The 26,441-nt window shown below is 40.7% G+C and overlaps 1 protein-coding gene across 1 annotated transcript in view; it reads right to left on the reverse strand.

Moving 5' to 3' along the window:
* Positions 1-26,441, reverse strand: part of LOC139740372 (uncharacterized) — a 57,234-nt gene that overhangs the window by 9,396 nt on the left and 21,397 nt on the right. Inside the window, exons 19-34 of the mRNA XM_071650964.1 lie at positions 25,939-26,297; positions 24,847-25,016; positions 23,439-23,538; positions 22,545-22,784; positions 21,161-21,362; positions 20,200-20,334; positions 17,278-17,435; positions 12,861-14,031; positions 12,352-12,444; positions 11,763-11,870; positions 10,764-10,829; positions 9,773-9,871; positions 8,590-8,776; positions 5,887-5,927; positions 5,773-5,854; positions 660-756 (exon numbers count right to left, since the gene is read on the reverse strand). Of these exons, the coding sequence (XP_071507065.1) occupies positions 660-756; positions 5,773-5,854; positions 5,887-5,927; positions 8,590-8,776; positions 9,773-9,871; positions 10,764-10,829; positions 11,763-11,870; positions 12,352-12,444; positions 12,861-14,031; positions 17,278-17,435; positions 20,200-20,334; positions 21,161-21,362; positions 22,545-22,784; positions 23,439-23,538; positions 24,847-25,016; positions 25,939-26,297 (3,308 nt within the window). The remainder of the gene's footprint in view (positions 1-659; positions 757-5,772; positions 5,855-5,886; positions 5,928-8,589; positions 8,777-9,772; positions 9,872-10,763; positions 10,830-11,762; positions 11,871-12,351; positions 12,445-12,860; positions 14,032-17,277; positions 17,436-20,199; positions 20,335-21,160; positions 21,363-22,544; positions 22,785-23,438; positions 23,539-24,846; positions 25,017-25,938; positions 26,298-26,441) is intronic.

The following is a 26,441-nucleotide window of genomic DNA, read 5'->3' on the forward strand; positions in this document are numbered from 1 at the left end:
CCCACCCAAGCTTGTTGGAATATGCCCTACAATCACTTTAAACGGATGGTACATTTCGGTTGTGATGGGGTTTCAGGTTCCCAGTGTTTTGCGATGATGACATTTTAAGATGAGAAACCTCTTATGAAGTATGAAAGAGCATATAATTCTATGAAGAATTCAAAGCTTATTTGTGGAAAATTAGTTTTGAATTGGCTGAGATATTCAAAACAAAACAATCCTAACAAAAGGTGGGACCCACCTTTGATTAGGAGCACTTTGTTTTACTTTGTTTTGGATATCTCTGCCATTTCAGCATGGATTTTCATCAAATAAACTTTGAATTCCTCTGGAATTGTATGCTTGTTAAAATTTAATAAAGTTGTTGAGTATCTCAAGAAAAGTTAAAAGCTGAATCCTCACCTCAGCCACTACTATACTATCCCTTTAAGACATGGAGTGTTGGGTGTAGATATTCTCTGTTCCGGACACCATTCCCATCCCACCCTACCCCCTACGCCAACAGGGTGGTGTCGGACCAAGCACTGATCCCACCAAAGGGAGGGGGTGAGGAGGAGGGGGGGGGGGGGGGGGGTGAGTAGGGGAATATGGGGGGGGGGGGGAGGAGGGGGAACCCCATCCAGTGAGAATGAGTCAAAGATAGATCATTAAGTACTCACCCAGAGCCTGATGAGCCACTGCCACCAAAGGCATTGCCGCTGCCGGACCCAAATCCACTGCCGCCGGTACCACCGCCAAAACCACCAAAACCACCGCCTGCACTCCGGGAAGGGTGCCAATTAAGGTAATGAAGAGAGAGAGAGAGAGTATATTCCATGAATACAAGTCTTTGCTACAATGTACATTGGCAAAGAGCCTTTTCATACAAAGTACATATGCACATACTCAGATACAGGAGAATGTAACAACATTCAAAGATGGAAAAGACAAAGTAATATACAGACATACATACATAAAAAAACACACACTAAGATCATATCATACAAGTCATATACACACAAGATAGACAGATAGATAGATAGTGAAGTCATTCCACAGTACAGAAAAGATAAATAGAGATAGATAGGTAGGTAGCTATGCACAGTTCACCGACAGATTGATAGACAATAAACACACAAACAGATTGAGAGACTAAATGTAACCAGCTACAACAAAAGGATCTGAAAGTCGGGGAAGGGCAATTTTCTAAAAATGGCATGACATTGTTCACTTACTCTTCTTCTTTAATTTCATATGTAGCACAACTCATATAAGTACTTGGTTGAGGAGATATCGATGACTTCATTAGCGCATGTCAAGTGGTTGTAGAGATCAGAGTTTCGAAAAAAAAACGCCTTCAAAGTTTTCGTTTCGACGCTATCATGATCAAGGGGACGCGAGACAGTTTTACTGTCCACGCACGACCAATCAGTAATCAGGATGCCACGTATTGACCAATAAGATCATTCCCTCGTTGCTAGGGGCGGGGTCTAGCTGCGGCGCTAAATCCAAATCTTTGGCATGATTCTGTTACGTTGAAGTAGGAAAATCATGGCCCAGAAAAACGCTGATTTCTTGCCTTTCCTTTGATCATTGAGCTTCAAAATTTCGGCAGATGATAGACAAAACATTAGACTACAAAACAATGCCCAATTTTGATAATGTGACTTCAACCTCGATTTTCTTGGCTCAACCGCTGCGACTTTAGGATCCTTTTGTTGTAGCGGGTCACAAATACCTTAAGTATTTGCTGTTACATGTGTCAAGGTCTCTTTTCTCATGAATTATACAGGATGTTTGATATCAACGACAATGGCAACATTCTAAAGTTTCATCACTAAATATAAATCCAATGTGTGCGGGCATTGCCATACAACCAGAATCTATCATCATTGCAACAACAACAAAAGGTGTATGGTGCAATGTCTTCACAATATGTGATGACAGTTTCACATTACTGGCAAAATATTGAAATGACAGGTTTGTCAGAAATATCTTGAATGTTCACTTTCCTTGAACTAGGTTTGCTATAATTGCCTAGGAGTGCAGGTACATGTATTTGGGGAATTGAGGATTTTTACTTGACTTCTGACCGACCCTTTTATAAGTTTATGCATTGAGCAATTTTCAAGGTATGAAGAAAGAGTGTAATTACAGTATAAAATATTTTTTTTTTTGCATTTAAATCTGGCCTTTGACCCTTGACCTTTGACCTTCTGGCTGGAAATTCCCCAGAAAATCTCCATTAGGTAATACATGTATATATCAAGTTTTAAAAATAATAATGCAAGCATTGCATATATACTAGTATATGAGGGAAATAGTAAAATTTTGAGGAGTTGACCTTAACCTTTGACCCCTTGACTATTGACCCATGACCCCTACATTCCCTAAATAATCCATGCCATGCAGTCAGTATATGCATATGTACCAAGTTCCATGAAGATACATTGAACCATTTGCAAGAAAGTAAAATTGTAACATTTTCACCTTACCTTTGACCTTTTGACCTTTGACCTTATGACATGAAACTCTCTCTGGAGAATCTTTTTGCAGTAGTAAATGTCTACACTAAGTTTGAAGAAAATACCTTCGGACATTGCATGGATATGGGGGAAATAGCAACATTTTTAGCATTTAACCATGACCTTTGCAAACTATGGGCTTCTTTATATTCATGTATATTTATGGGCCAAATAGGACAAAGTTACGGGAGCAAATTTTGCCAAATCTCAATAACTCATCAGTTCTGCATACCTTGCAACATGCTCAAATCCATGAAAAATAAATCTTTCAGCATGAGAGAATTTGAAATTGAAATTAACTGTTAACCATACAATCAAAATTACTTTAGGACCAGCCCTTCCTTGCTTCTTATTCTCTTGCTCTCCTCCCCACCCCCCCCCCACCCTTTCTTTGAGACTTTCTTGTTTTCTGCTTGACATTAAAAGGCATAATTGGTATCTTTTCCAGCAAATGTTTGCTGACATGGCTGACATGGCGAAAGGAAAAGTATGGAGTTCTTATAGCATTGAGTGCAAACCCCTTGGAGAGTAGAATGTTAATGACATTATTTCCTCATGTGACTGGTGTTGGGTGGTCATGACCAATGTCGCTAATCACTGAAAACACAAGAATCTTTAAAACTTCCTTTTTATTTCTGATTTGCAGGAAACTTTACCAACTTGTCTGATTTAATCATTGTTTTCTTATCTTCTATAATCAAACTCAACTTGCACATGGAGTGGATTCGCACTTTTGAATCATCTAAATTCTGAGTGAAAACACTGCGCACAAGTTTGTGGTGGATTGTAATGACACATGCAGTACCATATCTATGCTTGAAACATGTTCTGTCATAAATTCTGGGGGAAAAATGACAAAAATGTAGGTCGAAAAACAAAGAAATACATTAAAGAAAATCATAAAACAACACAATACATAAGAAATTCATTTTGATTCTATTTTTTTTTTCAAGTGCACAGAACAGCCAAAAAAGCCCGGTCTGGTTTGGGTTAATGAAGTGTTCAGCATTAAAAATCTGAGCTGCATGACTGCACATGCCTATCATGCTTTTGATTTTGTGTAATGTAATGCTGTGGAAAATTAGGGTTATCAATAGATTTAAAATGCTTACAAACATGACTATCTGGGACTCAGACAACAGTTTTTCAATAGACCATTAAGTCTACAGTGTAGTAGCCTGACACTTGTTCATAGAGCCCCTGTTAGTATCATATATTATATATGATATATAATATATATTATTACCTATACAAGGGAGTTTTGCGAGGCAATTCCGGTTGTTATTTTGCAGGGTTAAAGGTCAGGAGTTGTTATTTTGCAGGGTTAAAGGTCAGCAGTCAATATGCTTTTCGCCACGTCGCTGCGTAACAGTAACAGTATGAGCAAACAGTGCAATCTTCCGGTTTGGGGAGGTGAGAAGAGAAAGAGTGGAATCTCTCTCCCCACCTCCCTTCTTTAAACTTAAACATTCCGATCGACCACGAAAAGAAAACATTCCAGGACGTCCAGGGTGTCAGTTACACGCACCGCAGAAGAACGCTGATAAATCAACTCATGCAAGGTCGACCACTTACAGCTGCAGCACTAGGCAATGACTAGTCCATTTGTGATCAGTAATTGCACAGTGACCATCAGTTTTACAACTCTCAAACTTTAAACAGAGAAGTAAAAATAAAGTGTAAGAACGTTCGGAAGTTTGAAGTTTGCCTGTTACAACTACATGTATCTTTGAAGTTGGAGTTGAATGATATACATTGATGAACAATTTTGCAATTATTCAACATGTTGATGGTCTACAGGTAGTCAAATGTGGCTTGATCTGTATCATAAGTGTGTATAGCCGTATTTACATATTTTCTTAATTTACCTAGGGGGATAGGTAATAATTATGATATTGACTGGCCTTTCTTTCGGGAGGTACCAGATAAATATTACCCGCACTGAAAACATATTGCCCTCGTCTTCGACTCGGGCAATATGCTTTCAGTTTGGGCAATATTTTCTGGTACCTCCCTCAGGGCCAGTCAATATTATATAAATATATAATATATAATATATAATATATAATATATAATGTATAATATATAATATATAATGTATAATGTATAATATATAATATATAACATATAATGTAAATTGTATAATGTATAATATATAATATATAATATAAAATATATATAATATATGGAATAAATCTGAACAGTTTAGTATGTTACACAGGCATGCCGGCCTCGTAAACAGCACTGCAGTAACCTAAGGGCAGGAAAGGTACAATTTTCCTGGAAAAAAATAGTATTTCCACCTTTCCAGCAATATACATATGTAGCAATACATTTTGGGGTGAACTGTATTTTCCATAAAACCTGCAGTATTTTTGACCACCCCCCCCCCCCCAAAAAAAAAAAAATAATAATAATAAGAGTAAGAAATGTTCGCATCTCTGGCTACAGTACTTTGGCATGCATTTGAACATTAAAATACAGCTCAGTGATTACAAATTTCTGTAACTGGGCTGCCACAATGTTGAACAGTGTCTTTAACATCAATTTGCCATCAAAACTTTCTGTTCTAAAGGGTTGTGGTCTTGACATTTCCTGCTTGATTTTGTAATGGTTTCTCGCTCGAGTGCCCTCCTCAAAACAGCCACATGATGGAAATAACTGATGATATTAATTTTTGCAAGCACATGCAAAATGGCAGCTGGCAAAAAAAAAAAAAAAAAAATGCTTTTAGCAATAGATGGGCTATGATGCGAGTGTCCATTTATGCCATCATGAAGCCTGGACACTGATGGTCAATCACATCCACTTGTGAACAGACAACCATCATAAAACACACGCACATATGCACACATACGCATCTATGGTGGAAACTGAGAACCTGTTTTACCCGTAAGGAATTTTACCACATAACCGAGGACCTGTTTTGTAAGTAGGACTCTTGTCAACCAAGGACTCATTCGTATATTACCATCCAACCGAGGACTTAATTACAATAATGCTAATTGAGGACCCACAAACATGTAACCCTACATATGCAAAAGCATGCAAAAGCAGACCGTTTGGAATGGTCTGCGTACCAAGGACGTCCTCTGTTCTCTATGTGTCCTTGGTTTAAATGTAAAGTTTGTGTGTGTGTCCTCCTTTTCCATCATGGGTAAATGTGCACACACACACACACACATACACACACACACACACACACACACACATTATACACACACACACATGCAGACATAAATACACATCTTAGGACGACTGGACTCACCTGAAGAGCTGGCTCCTCCAAAGCTGCCAAATACCGAGCCCTGCTGGCCAAACCCGGACCCCGACGCGGACCCCGCCCCGGACCCGGGCCCCGCCCCCGCCCCTGAGCCCGAACCCGCCAGGTTGCCGAAGGTCGGTGCGTTCTGGCTGGCAAAACTGGTGTGCAAAGCAAAGGGGGATGAAAGGGGAAAATTGCAGTAAGCCTTTACCGCCAACACAGGCAGTTTCTACAACAGTCATTCAAAAGATGGCAAATGACCTTTTTATGCCAAATTTTTAAGAAAAAAAATGAAGATTGAAATTTCAAACAATTTTTCTTTCTCAGGTTGATTGATTGTGCAGCAAAAAAGAAAAGAAAAAGGGTATATCAATAGTTGCTTTTCTAAAATTCAAATGGTCATACTGGTCATCATACATGTGTGACTTGGCTTAAAATTTCACTGTGCCAAACATTCTGTCATATATGCAGTCATTCCCTTTCTTCTGAACTCATCCCTCTTGGCGTACTTCCATGTTGAGTTTCAATAATCAAAACTTCATCAATACAAAACCATCAAGACAATAGTATGCTCCCATTAGCAGTCAACACGAAAGAGAAATATAATCCATTCATCACATGTGTAGACATACAACAACAACATAAAAAGTGTTTCGTTTGCATTTTTAAAACTTCCAGGTTCCTCGTAATAGCATCAGTGCCATGCAAAACCCTAGGCAGGACATGGCGACAGTCAGACATGTGAAGATGGAAATTCCCCTGAAGTTTTTCGTTTACAATCTACTTGAAGGGCGAAAGTTGGACCCCACTAAGTCACCAGGCACTCGTTGGCACTTACGGAGACTTCCTTCTCCCTTATGCTCATTCTATGAATGAGAAGAGAGAATTTTTCTTCAAAGGAAGAAACTCTGGTGAGGTAAAATGAGAGCATGAGCTGATTTTTGTTTATGTCTCATAAGTAGGGGTGTTACTTGACATATCAAATTACAGCCAGACCTGCAGGATCTTGTTTTGACACTGCTTGAAAAGGTTTCAGGCAGTCCAATATAAGAGGTGATCCTGTGGTCGGATCATTACAAAGACATCGACAACTCTGCACAGACTGTACCTCTGTACCTCGTATTACCTCCGCCAAGGGAGGAGGTGATGTTTTCGTTACCGTTGGTTTGTTTGTTTGTTTGTTTATTTGTTTGTTTGTTTATTTGTTTGTTTGTTAGTTAGTTAGTTAGTTAGTGAGTTAGTTTGTCCGTGTGAAAAATAACTCAAAAAGTAGTAACGGATTTGGATGAAACTTGCAGGAAAGGTTTAGATTGATACAAGTAACAGATTATTAAATTTTGGTAGTGATCCGAGAATTTTTGGGAAATTTATGAAGGATTTTTGATATTTTGGCAGGTAGGGTCAATAAACTTGGGAGTTCAGGCTGTGCGTATTTGAGACTTGCATGCGTGCACTAAAGTACGTGCTCTAGTTTCTTCTAGGGCAAGGCATGCTGTGCAGCTGAGGGTTTATGACGTAACAAAGGCTTCTATATTGGGAAATCGGGTGACTTTCAGCACACAATGCTATAAGTATGTATGGGTGGAAATCACTGATATCTCTATGGAAGAACAAGATCAAATGAGCTGCATGCTTGGCGGAGGTCTGCGCTCTCTCAGAGTGCTTCTCTAGTTTGACGCTAGTTAATGCATGGGCTCCTGCAATGCTGGGATAATAAAGACAATGATAATGGCACTGCCCTTGTGTGGGAGAGTAGTGCTGCAAGTGCAATTACACATTACGTTCAAGTTGGTTTTAACCCTAATCAGGCCCGGCTTTTTGGCTATGCTATCTTTTTTTCTTTTCTTTTTAAGTACATTGTTAGGAATGCTACAAAGAATATCTACATTAAAAATTAGGATTCTAGGAACTTTATTTTCTGATTTGGAGCAAAATGTATGACTGACGTATATATCAGCATTAGTAGTATATGAAGTACATATAATGAAAACGGCAATTTCTTTCTTTTTTCTCTTTTTTTTTAGCTTCGTAGACTGCGTCACAGGTAATGCATGTGCCAATATCCATGGTGATTGATCTCAGGGGACATTGTTTCAACCCTCCCCACAATTCACTCACAATGAAGCGTAAGCTCTCGTGCTCTTTTTTCACTGAGTCCTAGTTCAGTTCTATCACATAGCCAGTCGACATTGTTATGAAAGAGATTGTGGTGATAGGTGGACAGTTATCGATAGTTTCACCGATCCATGATTTCCGACTCTACCATGTCTCTAAAAAGCATGAGATTTCAAGATATCAGACAAATGAGGACTGCTACAATAAGACACCAATGAGGAAGTGGGGGCGAGAAAATTGAACTCTATGTACATGGGAAACAGGTACACCATGGGCTAATTCCATCAGATCTTGCCACATCTTGTGTTTCAATAGCACCAACATAAACACACACACACACATTAATATTTTTAGGACGGTGAGTTGGCTTTGTCGGCAGCACGTCTGCCTCCGACCCAAGCGACACAGGTTCGAACCCGAGTCTGGACTAAGCAATGTTGTGTGTAAGCAAGAGGCAAAACACTCTGTCCCTCGGATAGGACATGAAATGGAGGTCCTGCGTGTGAGAGTCACATCTCATGCAGGTAAAAGATCTTGCTTCACTCATTCATCGCAAAGAGCAGGGTGTGTAACCCGGTGAAGTGGTCCCGCCTCACATCCAACTGGACCCCATGGAAAACCAGCTTAGCATAGCTGAATATGGGCTATCCAGCCATCTTCTCAGATGGAAAATGAACAAACAAATGAACAAACAAACAAACAAACCTCCCAAAACCAGATGATGCTGCCCCACTAGAGCTGGCACCAAAGATGGAAGAGGAGCTGGAACTGGGGCTCTGGGGACTCCCAAAGGCTGTCTGTCCTAGTGGGTTGGAAAAGGTTGCCCCGCTCCCAAAGCTCAGACCCCCACTCTGACCTGGCGATCCAAAGCCTAGTCCTCCACTTCCAAATCCTTCAAAGTTAAAACAAATAAACAAATAAATAAATAAATAAATAAATGAATAAATGCACCAAAAATAACATCGATTTTAAAGGGATGGTACAGTATAGGTGGAGATGGGAATTGGGCTTTTTAACTTTTTGCGAGATACCAAAAAAAATACTAATAAAATAGTACAGAGCATACCGTTTTAAGAGGAATTCAAATTCTATTTGATGAAAATCGGGTTTGGAATGACTGAAACATCCAAAAACAAAGTAAAACAAAGCGATCGTAATAAAGTGTGGGTCCCACACTTTATTAGAATCGCTCTTTTTTGGATATCTCAGCCAGTTCAAAACCAATTTTCATAAAATAAACGTTGAATTCCTCATAGACTTACATGCTCTTTCATATTTCATAAGAGGCTTCTCATTATCTCACCAAAAAATGTCAGAAACCTGAAATTAGGTCTCAACCAAAACTATATGATCCCTTTAATATTGCATCTATGAAAAGTTATACTGTAAAAGTGGATATTTTCTCGCGATAATTTTTTTTTTTTTTTTGCGCTTGGCTGGGTAAGATGAGTTTCGTCTGTTTTTAATTTTGCGAAATCAAGACATCTTCTTCTGAAACATGTGACAAGCAAAAATATTTGTGAGCTTTTAATTTTGCGCTAGTTTCTGTTTGCGTGAAATGCGCGGAAATTTCAACACCGCAAAAATTCCACTTTTACAGTGCTTAAATATGCAAATTTTGGCAACGAATATGTCATAAGGTAGATTATTGCCAACTGATGTACCAATACATAGAAAGCTTATTTCATCTGAAATCTATACAAACAGTATATTGAAGAGAATGTTGTGGGTTTTGCAATTACACTTGCGTTGAAAAGATATCCAGGTGCAACATGATGAATGCATTTACACATAAGAATGAGATTCATTTTTTTTTTTCCATCTGCTCTGTAGAAGTTCCATTGCTGATTGAAAGAGAATACCATACTGCATTCAGGGTAGCACATACCTTGAGGGGCCTGTCCAAAACTGCTGGGCTGGCCAAATCCTCCAAATCCAGCTCTGCCCACACCACTACTTGTTGTGAAGCCAGGGCTACTGCCAAACCCTGTCAAACAAAACAGATGAAGAGCAATGACAACATTCATTTAACCCTTTTTGTGATACAGACTTTGGACAGTGTGTGCAACACTTACGTTTTTTTTTTTTTTTGTGCCAATAAGCACTCAAGGTACACAAAAGGTTAACATCATGAAACTCCACCTCCATTCTGTATGCAGAGTGCAACAACTTCATCATGGGTTTAATGCTGCTGGAAAAACAAAAAAGAGTGTATCTGGGGACATAATTTGCCATCACAAAGTTACACCAAAATTACATGTTAACATCACATGAATACTCATTAACCTTTCAAAAATTTTGCTCTCGATTTTGCTGTGTCCTGTCTTTTGCAAAGCCATGATACATGAGAGTAACTGGGTTCACCATCATAGAAATTACAAAGAGGATACATACAAGTTTGGAACCTGAACAAATACAGCTAGATAATTATCCCCATATGACAACCACCCACAGAGTTTGGGGGGATCCCAAATCATTCTGACATTTTGTTTCTTGACTTTTATTTTTTGTTGTTGTTAGATTGGCAGATGCAGTAAATGTCAAACCAGCTCAGTTCTTTTCTTGAGACACCAACTCTGACATCCGCACCAGAGATTGTGCATCCAACCTTTACTCATCATGTGATTGTGATGTTAGTAATTATAACAGCTACGGCAGCAAAGACAGATAATCCCAGAGTAGAAAGAAAAAATCAATGAAAAGAATAACCACAGGTGATCATCATCATTACATGATAACAGCAACAAAATTCAGAAAGCTATAACCAGTTAGAAAAAAAAAATGAGGTTGTCGGTTTTCATATAGAGTCCAGTGAATGCATCTTGGTGAAGGGAAGCATTATTGACAGCTAGGAAACAGTAAGATGGGACTCTTTATACCTGCAGCAGCCGAAGATGTGGGACTTCCAAAGGGCTTTGGTGTTGACGATCCAAAGATGCTACCCTCTGATGAAACAACAGAATAGCAGACAAGCGGGTGAATTTATGGGAGAGCAAAATGAAGGACACGTCAAATGCACCATACAATAAAGACATGCAAGAGATCGTAAAAGGGTAATATCACACGTTACTTGATTAGAACACTTGTAGAATTACAAAAAAGGACATAGAATAAAAATCATGTGCAATTCCATGCATCGCGGGGCAAAATTCTGACAGAATGATAACCTTGAAGACAAAGCGGTTACTATGAAGTCATTTGAGAAACAATGATCGCAAGCTCAGTTAGTATGGTTGCCAGTTCGACAACTTTACCCACACATCATTGCACATGTCAACAACAATGGCATAAGATTCGTAGGGGCACCGGCAATATGAAAACAGTACCATGACATCAAAAAAATATTGTATTCATGTATCACATCTAAAAAGAATTTAAGGGTCGCGAGGTGACTCAAGGCGGTAGCCTGCCTGCCTCGCAACCAAATGGCTTGGGTTCAATGCCCCAGTGAGTCTCACTGAGCAAAGATGATGTATGCTATCATGTTGTCATGTCTAGTAACTTTAATAGGTAAAACACTCTGACCCTCAGATAGGACATAAAATGGAGGTCCCATTTGCGAGCAAGTCACAGCTCATGCATATGTACAAGATTCCGATTCATTCATTCATTCATTCATTCATTCTTTGCAAAGAGCAGGGTGCATTTCTGCCCCCCAAAATACACACTGTACATATCAATGGTCCATGTGGAACACCAGCAGCACTATAAGAGTGCAACTGAACATGGGTTATCCAGCCATCTTGTCTTGTCCAGATAAAAATTTGATTTTAATCGATTATAAGTTTTCTTACCACACAGGCTGCCACAGGCTTACCATAGAAATCAACTATATAATCAATTATAACCCTTCATAAAGCAGGGCCCTCATAACTTACCTGTGGTTGCAGGCGAGCCGAACCCCGATGATGAAGACGTAGCGACACTGAACGGATTGGTCTTCGCTGCTTCTGGGTTAGGTTTGCCACCGAGGCCACTGAAGAAACCTACCAGATACAGAAAAGAAGGGAAGCAGAATCTATTACAGGTGGGAGCTGAAGTCAAGGCTAGTTTACAAATAGTTGAGTATGTTGGCAGGTAGTAATTGTTGGTCTCCATGTCTTTAAAACCAATGGAAAGCATACAAAAAGTTGAAGACATTTATAGGCCTGACTCTACACAAAGACATTTATGACATGTACAATTTAATGCACAGATATTCTTATCTAGAAGTCTCCAACATCCTTAACTACAATACAACATGGGTGTCGTGCATGCCAAATTTTGTCACGATTGCGCCACTGATGGCAGAGATCTCGGGTGGGGGGTGGGGGTGGGGGGGGGGAAATCAGCCAATCAGCGAGCCTTTCATATTTCTCTGTAAGAACATGAACTGTTATTTCATTTATTAGGGAGACTCCTGTATATTCAGAGAGACTTGGCAGCTCTTCACTGAAAGGACAGCACAAGAGGTTAACCAGTACCTACCCCCACTTCCCCCGGTGCCTCCAAACAGTCCTCCTGATGACGACGATGCAGCTGGGCCAGCTGATTTCGCTAGCTGACCAAACGAGGGTGTACCTAGAAATGCAGGATTTGAAATAAAGACAAAGAATGAGCATTACACCACTCATACAATACAGAGTATTGATGGTTTGATTAATGCCTCTACGCCCTGTCTATTATGATATGGCCACAAAGTGAGAAAAATAATAATGTTTAAAAGCAACAAAACTTTTGATATGAATTGAAATTACAGGTTTACATTTTTTTCTAAATGTGTTGCGGTCATGTGGAGCCAAACTGATATCACGATGCAGAGTCTGACACACTCTATGAAATTGTGAGCTTTTAGCAATCTTAATGTCACCTACGGAAAATCGATTAGCTGCTTGTTTGGTAGGAAATCGTTATTCTGTGTGGCAAACAAATGTTTTTCCTTTCAAGATGCTATATAACTCTAACCACTAATACTGACTTGTTTGTGCAGTACTCACTCGACTGGGCAGCACCAAAGACAGGCACGGTGCTGCTGGATGATGATGGTGCAGCTGAGGAGGAGGAGGAGGAGCCAAACCCGGCCCCGAATAGAGTCCCTCCCGCCCCCTCACCACCAGGCCCAAGGGTGGATGCACCCCCAAACGTGAATCCCCCACCCTTCTGGGTCCCTTGGCCAAAGAGACCTCCACTTGATGATGATGATGATGACACAGGTGTGGCTGCCTTCTGTCCGAAAATCCCCGAGGACTGACCGAAAGAAGCGCTGGGGGCACTGGACGTCGAGGTGGTGGTAGCCGTTGTCGCTTGTCCAAAGACGCCAAAGATAGAGGATGTTGCTGTGGTTGTTGGAGCAGAGGTTACTGCACTGGATGTTGAGGTGGTCGTAGCTGTTGTCGCTTGTCCAAAGCTGCCAAAGACAGAGGTTGTTCCCGTGGTTGTTGGTGGAGCAGTGGTTGCGGCACTGGATGTTGATGTGGTGGTAGCTGTTGCTGTTTGTCCAAAGATACCAAAGACGGGTTTTGTTGCCGCGGTTGCGGATTGGGCAGATGTTGCAGCGGTAGAGGAAGAAGCCTGAGTTCCAAACAAACTACCCGAAGATGCCAGCTTCGCAAACGAGAAACCACCTGACAAAGTAGATGATGGTTGGGTGGACTGGCCAGAAGTTGGCACAGAGGGCTCTGTCTTGGCTGCCTCCTTTGGAGTGCTATCCTTCGAAGATGACAACGCCCCCGACGAGGTTGCGCCCCCAAACGAGAGGGGAGCTGCAGCTGTCGGAGCACCGCCGGGGGCAACTCCAAACAAGGTGCGTGCCGCTGATCCGGCAGTAGTCAAAGTAGACGACGATGAAGAGGAGGAAGAAGACGAAGAAGAAGACGCGTCTTTCGGGAGAGTGATCCCACTCGATGCACCCTTTGCGGATTGCTGTGGCAGGCCGTTCCCGTCCCTGGAGGCGGAGGGCTCCCCCTTCCCAACAACAGACGGAGGCTTGTCCAGCATGGCCCCAAGCAGGCCGGGCGCTGCGGGGGGAGTCTTGACACCCAGACCTGCCTCATCTACTGCAGCGACTGGTTTGGTGACCACCGCTGTTGCGGCGGCTGGTTTGGCAGCAGCTTGGGGTATCCCAGTACCACTCTCATCTCTCCCTACTGCACTAGACGATGCTTGCTCCTGAAGACGAGAGAAAGACAACAAACATGACAACATGCGATGATGAACTTTGATTCTGGCCTCGACAACTTCAACACATCCAGTCAATATACTATAAAACCAGAAATTTTTAAGTGCATGAAAATTTTGCAAAGGAGCTAAGATTCGTAGAAGTAAAATGCAAGCATATGAGTATTTGTCTACACAATGCATTGAATGCTGGCCAGTGGCAATTCGCAAAAATCTAATGTCGCCCAAAAGGCCATCACCTTCAATTGACAAAAGTTTTATGCCACGAATGTTTCTGGTTTTACAATACTTCCTTGCCCATGCCTATGCAGGTATACCCTATTCTTGGGTCATACCAGTCCTACACTTCGGCCAATCATAAATCTAAATAGAACGTCACTCTGGCTACTTGTATGCCTCCGCCATATCTTATTATTCTCCCAACAGGTCTACAGCATACATACTTATTGCCAATGTGAGACAACATCCTCACACAAGTGACAAATAATCATTATCTCGTAATTTATACACCAATTTTCAAGTCAAATCTTTGAGCTTTCAAAATATGGAAAACGGGTATAATTGTAGCATTTTTACTTGACTTTTGACCCCATGGCCATAAATTTTCCGACATAATCACTGTGTGCTAATGCATAATTGCAAAAAATTGTAAATACAATGTTGAATTACACTGATACGAGTATACAGGCTGTAAATTCACTCATTCAATAATTTCTCGGGTATGGAGAAAAATATTGTAATTTCAGCATGAAATAGTGTACTTTTAGCATTTTAACCTGACCTTTGATCCTTGACCTTTGACCTCATGACCTAGAACTTCCCATGAGAATTATTGTTAGGCAATACATGTACATGTATCAAGTTTCATGAAGATACTTTGAGTCATTTCGGAGATATGAACAAAAAAAGGAAAATGTGAACATTTTCACTTGACCTTTGACCCCATGGCTGCAAACTTTCTCTTGAAAGAATCTTTATCTGCTTATACCAACATACACTAAGTTTCATGAAAATACCTTCAGGCATTGGAAAGATATGGGGGAAATAGTAAAATTTTTAGAATATATTGGATGACCTTGACATTTGATCTTTGACCTTAGGTGCATGGGCCCAAAAGTTGATAGGCCCAGCTTCGTCAACTCAAACATACATACTCCTAGTATTATTATGATAACTCAAGCAGTGCTTAAGTTACGCTTTCGACAAAATGGATTACGGATGAAAAGACAGATGGACGGGAGGACGGATGGATGGATGGACAGACAACCTGAAAACATAATGCTTCCCTTGACACTTCATGGCGGAGGCATAAAAAAAACAACTCTGATCTGATCTTTGCATTACATTGCAAAGATGAGGAACACTTAATCAAGAAAAAAACAACTAAAATCTGTAAAATGCATCAAACCTTCACTTTTTTGTGTGTGTAAATGATTCCTGCACAAACAGCAATAAGGCACATCACTGGTTTATGCATTGATACTATTCACTTTAGTCCACAATGCCCTTACAGGTTCATGTTCAGTGATAAACAACAGTGAAAAAAAAAAGAAAACTCTACAGATTGTATGTACTGTACACTAAAATAGATTATAAGAAGCATTGCACCTCAGGGCTGATGTCGCTTTTAATCTGACGTTAGTTCAGTTGCTTTGAGGAGTGAATAGAGGTTACAATTAAGGTGAATTATGACATCCCACTGACACTAGCAAAGCTGAATTGAAGACTGAAGTTAACCATCCAAATGCTCAGCACATGTGGGGGACATAAATGAGTGATGTATACATAAACAAGATTCTCAAACTCTCCACCATCACTTGAACTCGCAGAGGACTGTCAAAATGGTAGATTCAGGGGGAAATACAACACAGTTCTTCAGGCAAAGAATGCCCTTGATATAAAGGCTAATGTATGATGCATGAATGCATAATTTCATACTTCATATGAGCCAAGCTTGCCTATAGTATTGATGAATTTCATTGTCTTCAGTCACATTCTTGTGGTGGAAACATACAGTGGTTATAATTTATGACAACTAGAAAAGCACTCGGAGAGCGCACACCTCCACCAAGCCTGCAACTCATTTCCACCCATACACATACATGCATGCAATTTTCTAATAGAGAAGCCTTTTGTTTACATCATCAGCTTTGTGCGCCCAAGCAGAGCATGCGATTCAGTGCGCTTATGTAAACCTCCAGTACACGCAGCTTGACCTTCCAAGTTTGTTGACCTTACATGCCAAAAGCTAAAAATCCTTCAAAAATCCATAAAAATTCCTGGATCAGTACCAAAATTTAATCATCTGTTACTTGCGGTCATTGACTTTTCTTGCATGTTTTATTCAAATCCGTTTGCAACTTTCTGAGTTATTTTGCAAACAGACAAACCAATGCCGATGATCACTTAACCTCCTCCTTCCTTGGCGGAGGTAATCATGATAACTAATATTATGAAGTGCAAATACACCCAACTTTCCATATGATTATGGTAAGAAAACATACAAAAGATTGCTTTTACATTAATGCACACAAATTAGAGCTCACTACATGATTAACATAATCATAATTTTCATAATTTTTTCGACCTTTTACTCCACTGTCTGTCACTGCAACGTACATATACATCATATACATATATATATATATATACACATATAATACATATGAAGCCTTCTGTATGTAATGACAAAAGCTAATAGGGAAACAAAGGGGAGAGAAAGCAAGAGAGAGAGAGAGAGAGAAAGACAAAGAGAAAAGGAAATAAGAAAGCGGCCTAAAATGCCATTCTGCTGGGCCTGAAGCAAGCAAAATTCACAATATGCCTTCCATTGGCATGATGCAGCAAAGCCCAATATAGTCAGACATGGTGAGATTGTAAACACTGTGGGGGGGGGGGGGGGGGGGGGGAAAGACTCTTCTAGTCTGCTAATTATGAGAAATTCTATCCCTAACAGCACCCAAGAGAAGCCATCTGCACTCGCGGGGAAGAAGCTAAAATCTGTGTTTATGCACAGTGACTGATACAGTCTGTGCACAAGGATATGTCCCAATATGACATATATATATACATACACATTATGGACACAACATATGCATCCATATGAGAGAGAGTATTAGCTAACAGAAGAGTGACAAAGCAGCAGGCTGTTTCCTTGATGACATAGAAATAAAATGGATGAGGATATTTACCAACGGCACACAGCACATTTGCATAAATCACGTCTGGACTGCTCACCTTTGTGGCTGAGGAGGAGGAGGAGGAGGAGGAGGTTGGCGCGGCAACAGTCACTGTCTGCGGAGCTGTCGTCGTGGCCACGGTAGACCTGGCAGGGGGTGCTAGATGAGGCTTGGAGGAAACCGTGGTGCTAGCAGTGGAAGTTGCTGATGCATTTGCTGAAAACATGCAAGATCACAGGAATGAGAAGCACACTTTGATAGGCTGAGGACTTTAAATGCTTATAAAAGAGAAGAAAAAAAAACACAGACAACTAAGATCTGGCATTCTTCTCCATACTATCATATGACAAACAAGAACAAAATTCTCCTTAGCATTGCTTCTTGCCAAAAATCATCATTTTCACAGAAGATAGGAAAAGCCATACTTGACAATTGCTAAAGTCTGAGTGGCACATCCTGTGTCAGGGGGAAGCAGCAAAGTTTGGAAGGATATTTTTTTTTTTTGTTCCGCCGTATAACGGTGCGCTCCCAACATAAAGAACATTGTTATTATGAAATTTCATTACAAGAAATCATAAATTCAGGCCCCAAAATTATTTTCCGTATGTCTTTATACATTTCATTTGTTCCGCTGTAACAAAATGTTGATATAAGGAAAGAAAACTGCCAGTCTCGATGACTTGTCATAACGGGAATTACATGCACTTCACTTCAGGAGTCGTCACCACCTTCCTTTCAAATCTATAGGGAAATTGGATCCTGATACTATGCTGCTTTGTATGAAACAAAAACAAAGAAATTAGAGTAGTATATATCAGCAATTCTTTGTTTTCTTTTTTTTTTTGGGGGGGGGGGAAGGGGGAAATGGACACAATATATTTTCTCAAATATTTGGGCACAGGCAGAACTTATCTGCTGAGGAAGACAAGCAAAATCATATTATCTCTTATCATATTCCAAGAAGAGGTATGAAGAAAATTTTTCTTGGGAGAAAAATGTAAAAATTGGTGAATTTTTGCACACAAACAAATTGGAGAGCTGGTCAACATCTAGATCACACAAACCTACCTCTTTGTCTTACTCTCTAAGCACTGATCATAACTTCTTTTGTGTGCAATATCTTTGCTCCAAAATTCAAACGGATCAACTTCTCTAATTTTTCTGTTTTCACATCAAGCAACATCATATCAGGATGGAATTCCCCTTTAAAACTGGATATAATCTGCTCCTCAAAAATCCAGCGTTACTCCGAAAAAGAAATAGAGACTGAGAGACGGGAAAAAATGCAGCCTTGGACAGGTCACATGTGAGACATCCAACCTGAACAAGCAGAGCAATGTATGCACGTATGAATTAACATCTTAAACATCTCAAGAGAAGCTCGCTGCTTGGTTGACTACTCATCGCATCAGATTTCAGATTTAGGATTTTTGGATTTCATACTGTAAAACCAGAAATATTTGCGGCACGAAATTTTTCCCAAATTTGAGCTGATGGCCCTTTTATTTTTGCAATATGAAATTTTCGCGAATTGCCACTGGCATTCAATAAAGAATAGTGTAGACAAGAACTTTTGTGTGCACTTTTAATTTCGCAAATCTTGACTACTTTGCGACATTCATGAAAATTTCATGCACACTAAGATCTCTGGTTTTACAGTATTTCATACTTTTGCTAGTGAGAGTGCAAATGCCATTGGGCAGTTTCAGATACTGTAAAAGGAGGAATGTTCGCATGCATTTTAATTTCGTGAGAGCCAAAATTCGCAAAATTAAAATGCACATGAAAGTTCTTGTGTAAACTACATACGCATTGAATGTTAGAGGCAACTCCAAAATTTTTTTGAAAATTTCATGCCGCGAAAATATAATGTTTTACAGTAGTGTGTTTAGACATCACTAATTATGTACATCTTTCCTACAAGCTCTTCATGGAGCTCACAGTTTTTTTTAGTTTTGCAGTTTCATGCCTTTGGCTCAGGCCATGCCTTTGAACATCAGAATCACAGTTTAAAAAAGGGTGAATGGTCTTTATATTTGTGAAATTAAACACTCAGCACTATACTTAACTTGGCTTTGCCACATCTCTTGCCTTGAGCAAAATCTTGGACCATCACACTCATGACCACTCACTATAAGTGAATATTGATGTTGAGAACCAGCAAAGGGTTAACAAATTGATGATGCTGTTTTCTGGTATCTGGTGATGTAGAGCACACAGGATGAGGAACATGGACAACCTACCCCCCCCCCCCCCCCTCTACAATTGTGACCCGCTATAACAAAAGGATCCTCAAGTCGCTGACGGCCAATCTGAGAAAATCGAGTTTGAAGTCACATCATCAAATTTGGTCAAAACAATCCGATTTTTGTTTTTGGCATAATTTTGGAGTGTAATGTTTTACCCATCATCTGCCGAAATTTCGAAGCTAAATGATGAAAGGAAAGGCAAGAAATTAGCATTTTTCTGGGCCATGATTTTCCGACTTTCAATGTAAGAGAAACGTGTCCGAAGATTTGGATTTAGCGCCGCAGCTAGACTCTGCCCCTAGCAACGAGGGAGTGATCTTATTGGTCAGTGCGTGGCATCCTGATTGCCGATTGGTCATGCGTAGACCGCTGGCACTAAGCTTGACTGAACATGGTGGAGGTCGCTAGGAGCGTGCCTTCTATTGTCAAGCGGTGAAAACTGTCTCGCCTCCCCATGGCCATGATAGCGTCGGAAGGACAACTTTGAAGGCGTTTTTCTCGAAACTCTGATTTCCTCAACCACTTGACATGCGCTGATAAAATCATCGATATCTCGGCAACCGACTACTTTTATGAGTCACGCTATATATGAAATTAAAGTAGAAGAGGACAGGAATAACATCATGCCATTTTCAGAAAATTGTCCTCCCCCGACTTTCGGATCCTTTTGTTGTAGCGGGTCACAATTTACTATCTCCAATCTCTCCCCTCTCTCTCATACACTCGCTCACCTCCAAAGAAGTAGCCCCCTGGTGCATTGGCAGCTGCAGCACCTGCGGCGGCGGGCTTGGCTGAGTTTCCGCTGAAATCAAAGACTGGGGGAGGATTCTGGGATCCACTGGCAGAAGGTTGGTCAACCTTGTTACCTACTTGGGTATGACAGGAGAGCATTTAATCATACCAATAGTGGGGACTGCCACTGTAAAAGTGGAAATCTTAATGCGATTGATACATAGCGCTCCAGCAGATAAGACAAATTTTGCTACTTTTAAATGCCACTGACTATCAACACGCTACATATAACAGTTTTGATACTTGTGGACAAAACTTTAGGGCATAACGTATTCCCACAATTTGGTTTTTGCACCAATGCCACAGACTGCAAGATGTGCAAGAATTTTGATGCTGCAAATTGTTTTTTGTTTTATTGTACTAAGATTGTTACCGCTCCCACCACTGGGCATGCTAACAATACAAGAGCAATTCTCAGTGGCAGCTAAATCATACTCAGCAACTTCACAAAAGTGAATGAAACACTCGGGCACTGCTTGAAGAGACAAGCCAGTAAGTCTTGTGAGTCTACCAAATGATGCATTAAAAGAAGTGACACAGGCTTTATATATATCATCATATCACCAAACAAACCTACTCACTCACAGACATTATTTTCTTTTTTTTAATACAGCACTTACTGTCAACAATGATTTTTATCATAGTTTCATATCTACACAACATCCAAGACTGCTAGCCTGTAGGACCATGCACCTTCAATTTTTCAACCTCGAAATATTGTCAAAGAGTGCCTTTAATGAAACTTGATAGTTCCATTTTGCAATTACATGGCTGTTTTATGTTGGATGGCAGCAAAAGGCCTGTGCCTGTACACATCACCTACTGGGCAGCTTTCTGTATGCAATCCCACACCCGCTACTCCTGAGTTGTCAGAATGGAAAGTGACCTTTGACCCATTACCTGATGCAGAAGCAGAAGCTGCTGCAGCCGCAGAGGCTAGAGCTGAGCTGAAGGCAAAGCCAACCGGTTGACTGGCCGGGGCGGAGACGGAAGGCACCGTGGTACGAGAGCCGAAGGAAAAGCTTCCAGGCGTTGCCATGGCAGCAGAGTTTGTCGGCATGCTGGGAGGCTTGGTTGAGAAAGAGAATCCAAGAGGCTTCTCCTGGATTGAGAATTTAACAAAATCTTTCTTTCGGAGACTGTTACTCTGTTTATACAGGGCATTTAGAGTGCTCCAGGAGTATTCCTGAATTCTTCTGAACTCTGTATGAACAGACAATCGAGCCCTGGAGTGCCCTAAAGTTTTGCCCCTCTTGAGGCTAGACTCAGGAGTGCCCTTGAAGCACTCTAAACCGTTACCAATGTTTACAGCACTCTGGAAGTGGTATGCAGCGCGAGCTGTACATACAGTTTACATGTTAGGAGTTGCCGCGCACCCAAAGGTCACTAAGACATTTATGCCCCTCTCAGCCAAGTCGCATGTGGTCTTGGTGAGTGATGATTCTGTGCATGAACAGATTTAGAGGGGCATATTAAAGCTGAAGCGCTTCCAGAGTGCTCCTGGTCCCAGCTGTGTGTATAAATGGGGTATCTACCTTTGTCAGAGCACAGAAAAAACTCTAATAGACTCCCGCTCTCAATCAAGCATGTATCATCAATTAACAACTTCAAAAATTTTCTGAAAACTCATCTGTTCCACAAAAGTTTTCCAAAGCCATGTTTGTGGTAACACTTCTTTGGTAGAGCAAGCTGGCTTTCAAGATGCCTCCTGTTTGTTGTGATTTAGTTTAAGTCATTTCCAGTTCTTTTTTTTCTTCACTTCCATTGCATTGCCAGATTTTCAGTGCAGATAAAATTTATGCCATAATCAGCTTCTCTATCTAACTATTACTAATCACAAAGCATATCGTCGCTGGGGCGATAAGACCTCGTATCTACAAAATGTCAAATGTTCAGGAGAGCCAAAAAACATGGCGGCCAAAGCACTGTGGCGAATGGGATAGCCTTTCCTTTGACATGCCGTGGTGGCTTCATTTTTGGAGTAAGACAGTTGGGATTTGGACAGGACATCACTTAACCCATTATTTGACCATTAATTAAAAAAAAACTCATTTTTACCAAAATTGCAGATACAAGGTCTTATCACCCCAGTGACGATATCATACTTGACGTATTTACTATATATCTACAGAAACTGTGTGATATAAATTCACTGAGCAATATCAATTCACAATCATTATTATCAATTTATATGGCATTTGTATTGGATGAGAAAGAGGCAGGAGTGAAACACGTGAACAAGAAGAACATCATAAGGCAGGGGACCCCTCCACTCATCAAGTACCTTGGTTGCGTCACTGGGAGTAGACGAGGCGCCTGCAGGAGGCTGGGAGGCCTTACTGGAGGTGGACGGGCCAGCAACGCTACTGCTGCTGCTGCTGCTACTGATTGGCTTGGCAGGCAAAGATGCGGTTGTCATGGCAACAGATGGTGCTGCGGACGAGGCTGTGGCTGAAGCAGCAGGTGGAGATTGGGGCTGTGCCTTTCGGTTGGTAGGAGATGTTGGCAGTGAATCACCAGATGCCTGCATGAATACAAAATTCATAAGTCTGAAGTTATCAGAGAACCATAAAGCTTCTTTTTTTTTGGGGGGGGGGGGGGCATGCCTATTATTAAAAGCATATGACATGCAAATTGTTCAATATCTAACTAATACTTTATTTGTAACCAAGACATTATGGATACATTTGTCTCAGACTTTACACTACATCCTGTCCACAACAGAGCTCAAATATGTCACTAAAAAGTTGGTAGCAAGTCAAGAGAATGTGTACTTTTCATTGAAAATCAAATTTTGAGGAATTAGCTTTATATTTTTTTTTTAATATCGTTTTCCATACATGACATCCCAAACTAGTAGTCTTTTCCTCCAGCGATGGCTACACTCAAACTTTAAAAATTCGTAACTTTTTAATGGATTGTCTGTTTATTTCCAAACTGTCACTCAGGTGTTCTACTACTACTGCTGCATTCATCTATCCACACTAAATAAACTAAAGTAGTATGTGTGCAAAAATAAATTCATTCAGCTAGGAAGCAGCTGTACAGCAAAAATGCTTTCATGTTATTTACAGCAGGGTGATGGAGATAAAAGCCTAATCGTAGCTGAAAATGAAGCCTATAGAATCCAAGACGAAGAATGAACCAAGTGGGATGTGTTTTCTCTAAATAAACTCACACTGGCCACCGTCCCTGGCTGAGGGGGCTTGACTCCACTGGCCCGAGCCATCTCCGCTATCACCTGGGTGACCACTTTGGCTGTGCCGGCATCCACCGTACTGAGAACACAAAGAACATCGGCATCAGTTCACGACATACTGCTTGTTAGGTGACACCCTTAACCCTATTTTAACTGGGCTATTTGAGACCAAGTTTTTAGTGGGGGGGTCAATTTGACCCCCCCCCCCCCCCTTCAGATCTCGGCCGCCGATCGCGCGATCGCCGCAAAATTCTGCCTGAACATAGAGCCGGATGTCAACTACAAGATTACATGGTCATACAAAAGAAAAATTTTGATTTTCTATTTTTAGTAAATTAATTATGCAAATTTACGCATGAAATCATATTTTCACCTATAACTCCATTAAAAAGACTGAATGATTGCTAAATTTTTGTGTAAGAGTTCCTCAAGACACATTGAACAATTTTCTTGTGAAAAAAATAGCACAATCAAAATCAGTTTCTTTTGTTTTTTATTGTTTTGTTAATTTCTTATGTATTTCATTGTTTTTTTGACCTTTTGTTTTCTATTGTTTTTAGGCCAAAATTTGTTGCAGGCACTTTTTAAAGCTTATCTACATTAAAAGTGATTAATTTCAATGGTTAAAAGTTGAAATAATCTAATTTATATCAATTTCACCAAAAAACACAATATGCATTGGATTTGCAAACGATATCATGAATTTCAGCTGTTTTCGGGTTGACATGCATACGCAAAACATTACCTAACTTCAGAACGGTGTACCCGGATATCGCAAATCTGGTCTCGAAATATGCGGGAGACTTCAAAGAAAACAGTCATGAAACGACGCGGCAAAATCTTTGAACGTTGCGGAATCGCGGCGCGAAATGTCGAGGGGGGTCAAATTGACCCCCCCCCCCCAGTTAGAATAGGGTTAATGGCTCTTAACTACAATAAATAGCCTGACAAGATATTGTGAAGGAGTGAATGAAGATATATTCAAAAGTGTCAATGCTACAGAGGAAGTTCAGCTCACACAGATGCCCCATTCAGACATGGGAGTTATGAATTTTTGCATCACGATGTGAAAATTGATTTCATTTGCCACCATCCACACACTGTGAAAAAAAAAAAAGAAAACATGGCTGAAAGAAAGTGGTGATCGTTCTGTCAACAACTTATAAGTGCCCCATTATCCTGGGTTGCAAATCTTCATTAAATATCCATTTTGGAGATGGATAAAAAAAATAATAAAATAAGTATACTCTCTTGAAGGGCAATTTAGAGTTTGAAGTTGACATGGTACTGTGGCTATTACATCACATGTAAAGAGAGAGTGATAATGAATGAAAGTTTTGTGTGTCTGGGTATGAAAGGTGCACATTCACTGTCCAGCGTTACCCACCTCGCAACAGGTGCAAAAGTAACCGGTGGAGGCATGGTCTCCTTCATGGTGTCCAGGTTCTTCACGTTGACTACCGGCGGACTGGGCTTCTCCACCGGTGTGTTCCCCGCCTTGATGGCGTTGGCCCGGCTCAGGGCTGCCACACCCGCCTGCTGTCCAGGGGAGGTAGCCTGCAACCAATGTCACGATCAATTGTTCATTTCACTGCATGCACGATACTTTCATCATTTATCATCCACCCTCAAGTATGCGCACCTATAAACATGGAATAATATTCTCGCTATTTGGTAAGCATTTTTTTTTTACGACTGCTATACATGATGTCATTTGTGAGGAAATTTAATTACACAGAATTGTATACCACTTTGTTCAAGTCTATCGACTAGAAATGATATCTAACTTCAGGAAGGGAAATTATTCCCTGATGTAATTATCAAGGTCTACTCATTACAGTGCAGTGCATACCATGTTAAATTAGGCTTTAATGAATAAAAGTAAAACAAGATGAACAGAATTGTACGGGTTCCACAAAACTTAAGACCAAAATACAAAAAAGCTGTAGAAGTATACAGTCTTTAATGTTTTCACAAAGCAGTGATTGTAGCTGCAACGACATACTAAAATTGTCAGGTGTTAATGTCATCATTAATGTCATCATTAAGCCCTCAATTGAACAAAACACAAATCTTCACTAATATTTTGAACATCAAATTCATTAATGTAAAGTTACTAAACATGCAAAATGCTTATTAATGCTTTTCAGACTGCTATGTCTGTGTGCATTACTTAAAATTTACTTCTTTTGTTTCTTACACTCTCACTTTCTTCCATAACTTCTTGTGAATATCGGATATACTTTTCATGTTACTATTAATGTGCATATGTTTGACTATATTTGATTCATTGTGCCTTTGTTTGTAAATACTCGGTTTGTGTAAATGTTCATGGCCTTGCTGAAAACCAGTTAACAGCTGAAGCAAGCTTTTTTTTTATTTACTCACGATAGAACACAAACAAATTATGCTCATAATATCCAAAGTTACCACAAAATTGCTTCAAGAAAAAGAAGAAAAACAGAAAAACAAGTCTGACCTTTGTGCTTGGTGCTGTCATTCCCCAGGCCACTGTGCCGGACCCTGTGTGGGTGAAGCTTGACGTCTTAGGGGGCACTGCAGGCCCTTGGGAAACTAGGGGTCTACTCTCAACACCTGTATCACCACTACCGCCGCCAGCACCGACACCTGCTGTCCCTAAAGCCCCCTGGGGCGCTGCTGGCACGCTGGTGAACCCCCTTGCCTGGGGCAGAGGGGTGGAGGTCTGCTTGGGCCTCACCACTGGGCCTTGTGGGCTCCTGTCGGTAGGGTGCGATGACGAGGACTGTGGGGCGGCGCTGGAAGACGGCTTGGGCTGATGCGGGGGCGGAACCACGGGGACTGTCTGGGTACGAGCAGCTGTGAGGATGAGATGACGAAGGATAGAGTGACCACCCCGTTCCACTTCGATGCATATGAGCATCCTATCATATAAATTTGTGAAGTTATTTCCAATATAGTCCCTCCGATGCATATCTCTGCTGGCAAATCGATTCTCATTTA

Source organism: Diadema antillarum, unplaced genomic scaffold, assembly GCF_040938485.1.
Source record: "Diadema antillarum isolate AM-2024a unplaced genomic scaffold, OU_Dant_1.0 seq00000850_RagTag, whole genome shotgun sequence".
NCBI classification, from domain to species: domain Eukaryota; kingdom Metazoa; phylum Echinodermata; class Echinoidea; order Diadematoida; family Diadematidae; genus Diadema; species Diadema antillarum.